This window comes from Neofelis nebulosa, chromosome 8 (assembly GCF_028018385.1).
Source record: "Neofelis nebulosa isolate mNeoNeb1 chromosome 8, mNeoNeb1.pri, whole genome shotgun sequence".
NCBI classification, from domain to species: domain Eukaryota; kingdom Metazoa; phylum Chordata; class Mammalia; order Carnivora; family Felidae; genus Neofelis; species Neofelis nebulosa.
The window spans coordinates 59,345,698-59,354,389 of NC_080789.1; the positions used below are offsets into that span (position 1 = coordinate 59,345,698).

Genomic DNA, 8,692 nt, shown 5'->3' on the forward strand with positions numbered 1-8,692 from the left:
CTCAAAAATAAATAAGCATTAAAAAAAAATTAAAATCAGGTGTTTTGGGGGATAATAAACTGAATGACACCGTATCTACCTTTACAGAGTTTACACTCCAGCAATGAAAATAAGACAATCACCTAAATGATTCCAAAACAACACAAAATTACATAAATTACCATATATGAAATACAAAATTTTATAGAGGCTCAGAAAAAAAAAAGTCCTCTTTGGGGGTGGGAGGTAGAGGGATTAGGAGATGCTTTATAGAAGAGGTAACTTTTCAGCTGAACTTAAAGAGATAGATAGGGTTTTAAAAGACAGTTTTATTTGAGTTACTGAACAGCCTCAGTCATGCTGTAGCCCCAGGGCCTAGCACACTGGAGCAGTTTAATGAATGTGGGTGGAGTGAACAAATGAACAGAAAGGCCATTCCAAAAGGAAGGGACAACAACAAAGGATCAGAGGCTGAATACATGAGGCACAACAAAAATAAAAGGATCACAAAGAAGGAACACAAATAGGCACATACATATTTAGAAAATAAGAATAAAGTACCTCGCCATGATTCTTTTTACATTTTGGCTCCCATATCTCCCATCTTTAAGAAAATTCTCTCAATATCACCCCCATCCTGTTTCTGCCTTTATCTCATTTCTCTATTCCCTATCTTTTTAAAATAATGATTTTATTGACATATAATTTATACACCATGTAATTAGCCCACTTAAAGTATAAATTCAATGGTATTTAGATCACACTTTCACAACCATTACCACGATCAATTTTAGAACATTTCCATTACCCCAAAAGGAAACCCAATACCCGTCACTCCCCATTTACCCCCATCACCCTCCCCCCTAGACCTAGGCAACCATTAATCCACCTTCTGTCTCCATAGATTTGCCTATTCAGGACATTTCATATAAATGGAAGCATAAAATATGTGGGCTTTCGTGAGTGGCATCTTTCACCTAGCAAAGTATTTTTCAAGGTTCATCCATTTTGTAGAATGTATCAGGACCCTATTCCTTGTCACTGATGAATAAAATTCCAAAAATTGTACTGTATGGATATATACAACATTTTATTTATTTATCTGTTCATCAGTTGGTAGATACCTGGCTTGCTTCTACCTTCAATGTTGCTATGAACACTGGTGTACAGTTTTTATGTGGACATGTTTTAATTTTTCTTGAGTATATACCTAGGAGTATGCTTAACCTTTTAAGGAACCACCAAACTCTTTCCCAAAGAAGTTGCACCATTTAACATTCCCACATGCAGTGTATGAAGAGTCGAATACTCCATGTTATTACCTGTCATTTTGATTACAACCATCCTAGTGGGTGCAAAGTGGTATCTCATTGTGGTTTTGATTTACATTTCTTGATAGCTAATGATGCTGAACACCTTGTTCATGGTTATTTGTAGATCTTCTTTGAAGAAATGCCTATTCATATCTTGCCCATTTCTTAATTGGGTTCTGCTCTCCATCTTAAAGTTCTTAAATTTTTTTTTTTAATGTTTATTTTTGACAGAGAGAGAGAGAGAGACAGAGACAGAGTATGAGTGGGGAGGGGCAGAGAGAGAAGGAGACACAGAATCCGAAGCAGGCTCCAGGCTCTGAGCTGTCAGCACAGAGCCCGACATGGAGTTTGAACTCACAGACCGCGAGATCATGACCTGAGCCAAAGTCGGAAGCTCAACCGACTGAGCCACCCAAGCGCCCTGACTCCATCTTAAAGTTCTTAAACGATTGGGGAGCCTGGGTGGCTCAGTCAGTTGAGCGTCCGACTTCGGCTCAGGTCATGATCTCACAGCTCATGAGTTCGAGCCCCACGTCGGGCTCTGTGCTGACAGCTCAGAGCCTGGAGCCTGCTTCTGTGTCTCCCTCTCTCTCTGCCCCTAACCCACTCACATTCTGTCTCTGTCTGTCTCAAAAATAAATAAACATTAAAAAAAATTTTTAAAAAAAGTTCTTAAATGATTACTCTATACACACCATCTACACTACATTACCTTTTACAATCATCAACCCACTCCAACCTTGCTTTTGCTCCCCACTCTGAAACTGCTCGTCAAAATTATCAACCACCTCTGTAGTGACAAAATCAATGGCTCATCTTCAGTCCTCATCTTCCAGGATAAAACTCTATGGTTTGCACATATGTATTTTAATTCCATCTGACCTCTTATTCTCATCTATATTTTATCATCCTGTTTCTTGTATTTTCTTACTGCATATTTTCTTATGGAATTAAAATGTAAACTAAAGGGTATATCCAGAGAATTGCAAGTAAAACAACTGGGTGGGGCAGAGTGAAGGTAGTGGAATCAAGGCGGGTAGGTGGGGAAGATAAGAAAAGGCTGGATAAATAGTGAGTATTGGGCTACGGATTTGGACTTTGTTTGGCAGGTAATATGTAGCCATTAAAGGTTTTTATACAAGAAATGCTCAGCACTAGACCATTGGGATGTTGGAAGACTATATCAGCAGCAAGTATAAAGTTATTTAGAGGGTGGAGAAACAGGAGGCAAGGAGATCATGTGGGATACGTATTACAGTAGAAAAGATAATCAGTGTAGTAGTGCTCAAAACGTAAAGGTGGAATCAACAGAGAGACATTACCACTAAACTCTAACCGAGTCCACTTTATCACCAGTAACAGAATAGCCGCCCCCAGACAAGAGATGTTAGACCTAAACATTCTTAGTCCTCAGTTCTACTAAGTTTGATTTGATAGAAACTAGCTGAATATGTAGTAAACAATTATGTTTCCCTGTTGTAAATACATAAACAATTATAGTATTGCTTCTCTCCTGAGTAAACAAAAATTTCAAGTAACTCATGCTTCTCAGAGTGAAGATCTGACAATGCCCAGCAGTCAGTTCTACTCTCATCATTACTTCCAGCCCCCCCCCCCCCCGTACTGATCTTCAATAAGTTAAGATCAAGAGGAAATAGAAATTTATGCAAAATAGGCTGGGGAAGGCAAGTTATCCCAAGTTAAACACAATCTCCTTTCTTTTTTTTTCCACAGGAAATAGTTGTTGATGCTCTGAGGAGTTAAATTATAATAACACATGCCAGGAAGATGATGTCAGGGAAGGCGTGGTTAGGCCCTTTACAAGTCTGAGATTCCTTCAGTTCCAAACATTGCCTCTTTCAATCTCACCTATACTCAAAACCTCTCTACTGAGCTACTCTTTCTAACACTGAAGAAAAGAGTTGAGATCCTAGAACTCTGATCTTTTTACCTTAAAACAATTAAAAAAAAAAAAAGTTTTAACGAACCAAAGAGTTAAGTGAAGGCCATTAAAACAGCTGTTTTTAAAACATGTACTACATTGTTTTGTAGAATCAGTCTTTGAAATCCACATTCCCCCCTTCTGTGACCATTTTAATTCTAGAGAAAAGAATGAATATTCAACACTACATCTTGAGAAAGAATCTGCCTTTATTAGGAGTTATACATTCCTTGACTGTATTCCTTTTTTACCATAACCAAAAAAGAGTAAGAAAACTACTGTCAAAGACTCCTCAGGTAACAAAGTCCCTGACAAATGAAGTACATGAATATGTTTCAAAATAAAACAAACCTACTTGTTAAGGTCAAGTAAATAAAATTAATACACTTTCAAGCAAGTCACAACACTAGGTAAAAATGGCTTTTCTGAGCTCACTGGCAATTATTCTTACTCTACAAACTAGAAGTGATGACTACAGTAAATTATGATGTAAAAATTCCCTTAAAGAAAGCAGATCTCTACAAATCTATTATACTAGATTTTTGTATAACATAATGATGGACAATAAAAGCAGATATTTATAATTTGTATTTTTCAAAAGTTTAAATTTTTATTGTTATTTCAGTTTTTTAAACATTTTGGACAAGTCTAAGAACTTTATTATACAGGCTTGATCTACTTGAGAAACAGCTCTTAATAGAAATGGCAAATAAGCCAAAGTCAAAATTAAAACTTTATCTTGTCATAGAAAAGCCTGGTAGGATACACATACCAAATTGCTACCAGTTATTTTCCTTGAGGAGTGGGATTTGGGTAAGGAACTTCCAGACATGAAGGGAAGACTTAACTTTTTATTTTATATGCCTCTTTATGCTTAATTTTTTTTTTTTAATGGGCAGGTCTTAAATTTATTACTAAAAACAAAAGTTATTTTAAAAATGTGACCTTGGTTATAAAAATTTACAAATTACATGAACAAATCCATCCAAACATTCTTCCTAAAAGAGAAATGAACACATGTCAACACAAAGACAAAGAACAACATAGTAATGTTTTAAATATACCCAATATTCACCAACCTACATACTTACACAAGGAGTCATATACATTGCTACAAAGTGATGTCATCATAACACAGACCTATAAAAACCCAAAGAATTCTTTTTTTTTTTTTTTAATTTGAGAAAATGAGAGAGAGAGAGAGAGAGCGCACATATGTGTAAGCAGGATACAGGGGCAGAGGGAGAGACAGAATCCTAAGCAGGCAATAAGTTCGGCATGGAGCCTGACATGGGGCTCAATCCCCCAACCCTGGAATAATGACCTGAGCCAAAATCAAGAGTTGGATGCTCAACTGAGTCACCCAGGTGCCCCATGAGCCAAAAGAATTCTTGACAAATACATTAATAAGCATGTACCTAACCATGTTTTCTCAATGGCTTCTCAAACCTTACGAGTTATCAGAAGAGACATGAAATTTGAATCCAAGTCCATAATTATGCTTCTTTGTCCCTTATGCTGCCCCAGATTTAGAAGCTGGTTAAATATTTCCTATACTACAAGGCAGAAAGGGAGTGAAGAGAGCTAATTTAGACAGCATCAAATACATGAAACCCCTAAGAGGGAAAAAAACTAACTTCCAGAATTAATTTTACTGTATTTTAATGGGTCTGGGTAACCTGAGAGACTTGGAGAAAAAAAATTAAGAAGGAAAGTTTCATATAGTACTATATAAATTTTAAAAAGAACAAAAACAGATGTAATATCCTTCTATCAAAATCATATACTCATGGGGCACCTGGCTGGCTCAGTTGTAAAAGTGTGCAACTCTTGATCTTGGGGTCATGGGTTCAAGCCCCATGTTGGGTATAGAGTTACTTAAATAAATAAAACTTTTTCCTTTTTTTTTTTTTAAGTTTATTTATTTTGAGAGAGAGAGAGAGCATGAGCAGGGGACGGGCAGAAAGAGAGGGAGAGAGAGAATCCCAAGCAGGCTCCTTGCTGTCAGTGCTGAGCCCCACACAGGGATTGAACTCATGAACCATGAGATCATGACCTGAGAGGAAACCAAGAGTCAGACGCTTAACTGATTGAGCCACCCAAGCGCCCCAAAACTTTTTTTAAAAATCGCATATTCATAAGTGTATGTCTATTACTGATAACCAACAAACATATAAGTACCCATATTTCTTAAGGATATAAACCAGAATGAATGCCATTATAAACTGATTCTAAGTGTTTTGGGTCTAAACATTTACCAACTGCCTTGATCAGACACTTTAAGTTACCTATAGTAGCATCTTTAGGTATAGGAGAAAGCAGCAGGAATCTTTCCCACACCCTCTAACACTCCATCAGATGGGCAAAAGATCCCTACACATCTAAGTCATCTTTTTTCTTCAAAGAACAGTTACAATGCCAAGAAAGAGGCTAAAGGGTCTTTCTCCTACAGCACGAAGTTCCTCCTGATCAGCACTGTGTGCCCTGAAATGCCAAGAAACTGCCAAGGATACTCCCTGGTGAATGTGGGCATAACTGTCCACCTCTCATTAGACTGCCCATGTCCCCAAGCACAACACAATTCTCTGGCAACCCTGGGTTAATCACAAAAACTCTAAGGATCCCTGCTGAGCCTGGCCATCAGCAGAGGTCTAAGCAGCAGCTCAGCAGCAGAAACCAAAGAATCACAGAACTTTCTGCCTTAATCCCAAAGTATGTCTTCTCTTACCACTCCTTCCCCATGGCTAGGTGGGGCAGTCTAGAGTATACCCTGTTCTTGATGAAGCTGTTGTGATTTCCCTGACTATAATTCCCCCACCTGATAAACCTGGTTGAGTGAGTAGAAAGGAAGGTTGCCGGAAAGGGGGAAAAACAGTTATTCAAAAAGATGAAAATAACTTCGGAGAGAGTGAGCACAAGACCAGGGTTTGAGATGACATTATTATCCCAGTGGAGACTGGGTATATCAGCAGGAAGTCAAACTAACTTCATTTCACAAAGATACAAACTTGCAACTTTGATTTGTTTTTAATTCCCCTGCCTTCTCAGGCCTCACACACAGGGACTGTAAATTGCTGGAACTTCAAAACCAGGTGAGAAAAGATGCCGAAAGAAGTGGTGGAAAAGGGAGAAGCGCTGAGCAGAGAGAGGAATTCCGTTCCCCTCTTAAGAAGAATGTTAAAGCCAAGGGCACTCCCGGATCCCCAGGAAAGGAAGTAGCTGGATTCCAAAAAAGCACTTTTCCCTACCTTCTTGTTGTTCTTGTTATAGCCAAAAGTCGAAATCCCAGGCCTGGAAGTCACTGATAGCAGCATTTTCTCTTTAATGTAAGGGAGCTGAGAGAGAGAGGAGGGAGGGAAAAGGAGGGGGAAGAGAGGGGGGGAAGAGAAAATGAGAGGGAAAAGGGAGGGGGAGGGAAAAGGGGGAGAAAAGGAGCAAAAGGGAGAGAGATGGGGGGGCGGGAGAGAAAGAGCTGGGGCTGCTTGTTTACGTCACTGAGAGAAGTTAACCAAGAGTCTGAATAAGGCACTTCCACTGGGTCCTAATGCCCAAGATGTTATTTATTTATTTTTTTCCACAGTCTTAGTAGTTAAAGCAAAAGAAAAGTTCTTAGGTCTACCCCTTTCAACTCCATCCCTTCTCCAATATGAACAAGTTCTGTTTCTCCTGAAAAGACACTGAGGATTTTTTTTCCCCTTAGAGTTACAAGATTTAGAAAAAGCTTTCAAGTTTGATTTTAAAGGGGCCACTGAGATACACTGCCTTAGAGAACTCATGAAGACAACTCTACTGAGAAAGAATATGTGAGATGAGCTCAGGACTTTTCCCACACTTTATACTTACAGTGATCTTAAGACACGAAGAAAGAACAAACAGAAGAGCTCAGCAAACAGCAGAGACAGACTGCGGGGAAATAACTAGTTTCAGATCTGTGGATAGTTCTATTCCTCTTGACTCATGCTGATGGGCTGATGCTTCTCACCCCTTTTCAGATTCCCCCAGCCATCAGAATCCCCCAGGCATGATTTCACACTTAAGAAGGAATTATCAAACTTAACTATGCCACGAAACTTGGTGCCTAGTGATTTCTTTGCTTTCCCCCCAGCTTTGTTAAGATAAAATTGCCTACTTAGCACTTTCTTCAACAACTGTAAGCTATCTTGTTTGATTCTTTATCCCACCATTTTCTAGTCTTCAAGGTCCATGAAGCTGAAACAGTTAAGAGTTACTCACCAAATCTGGAATTTATGCCCAAACTGAAGTTCACAGAGTTGGGATGTTTGCTTCAAGTTGTCTCTGAGCTGTAGAGCTGTAGGAAAAAATAACCGTAAAAAAACATAAGCTTCACAGAGAAAAAAATACAAAGTTCTCAGGGAAGAAGAACCTAACACAGTTGAGACAACACTCACCTCAAACAGTTTCAAAGTAATGTCCTGTGGAAGTAGCCTTAAAAAGAAACTTGTAGGAAACCAAAAATTCCAGAATGACACCCAGTAATTCTTACCAATCCAAATGGAACAGGGATATAGAATCAAAGCCTTCAAATCTCTGCTTCAGGTCACCTTGTGCCATCATACATGTTCTCTTAAATTAACCTTGTCGGCTTTGCCACGACAAACATTAAGCCCAAACCCTTTCTTAAATGAAGTCCCAGTAGTCTCTAGTCCAGTTTTCCTGTCACCTTTTTGCTGTGATAATGGGACCCACAGTACTAACATTCTGCAGAAAAAATACACACATATCACATACCACCCCCAAACTCTAACTTTCATTTCCAATAGGACAGGAAGTGCCTGCTCAGCTCAAGGGACACAGGAAGGGTGGGAGCAGCCTCAATGTGGGAACTGCAACTGAGATTGGAAGAACAGCAGTCAAATGCAATAAATAAATTACTAAAAGGTATCTCTCAGCGCTACCATATTTTTTTTAAGTCCCTTTTCTGCCCTCATAGATTTTCATTCATTATATGCCAAGTTATCCATGCCATTTAGGCCCTTAGTTGATTTCTTCTCCCTTACCCTAACAATGTGGCACAAAAACCTTAATCTCTAAGGCCTGATTTATAATGCCAGTCAACCTAATTTATTTATTTTTTTTTAATTCTAACATTCTCGGGGGTCCTGGGTTGCTCAGTTAAGTGCCTGGCTTGATTTCAGCTTAGGTCATGATGTCAGAGTTTGTGGGTTTGAGCCCTGCAACAAGCCCTACATCTGGCTCCATGTTGAGAGCCTGCTGCCTGCTTGGGATTCTCTCTCCCTCTCTCTCTGCCCCTCCCCAGCTCACACACATGCACGTGAGCTTTCTCTCAAAATAAATAAACATTAAAAAAAATTCTAACATGCTCAATGTGTTTTGTTTTCCTACTGCATCCTTTAACACTCAATGGTATTTTAGAATTTAAAATAGTTAAAACTATGAATTTTAGAGAGAGGCAGACATGAGTTCAAATGCTGACACT

At 38.9% G+C, this 8,692-nt stretch overlaps 1 protein-coding gene across 4 annotated transcripts in view; it reads right to left on the minus strand.

Annotated features, from left to right (window-relative positions):
- Positions 1-8,010, minus strand: part of RBMS2 (RNA binding motif single stranded interacting protein 2) — a 71,984-nt gene extending 63,974 nt beyond the window's left edge. Inside the window, exons 1-2 of one of the 4 annotated variants that reach the window (XM_058742350.1) lie at positions 7,644-8,010; positions 7,468-7,543 (exon numbers count right to left, since the gene is read on the minus strand). Coding sequence is in view for 2 of the 4 variants with exons in the window: in XM_058742352.1 (XP_058598335.1) it covers positions 6,483-6,548 (66 nt within the window). In the remaining 2 variants the exon portion in view is untranslated. Of the gene's footprint in view, positions 1-6,482; positions 6,831-7,467; positions 7,544-7,643 lie in introns of those variants that run through there. The other 3 variants (XM_058742352.1, XM_058742351.1, XM_058742349.1) reach the window with 3 other exon arrangements.
- Between the last annotated feature and the right edge of the window lie 682 nt (positions 8,011-8,692).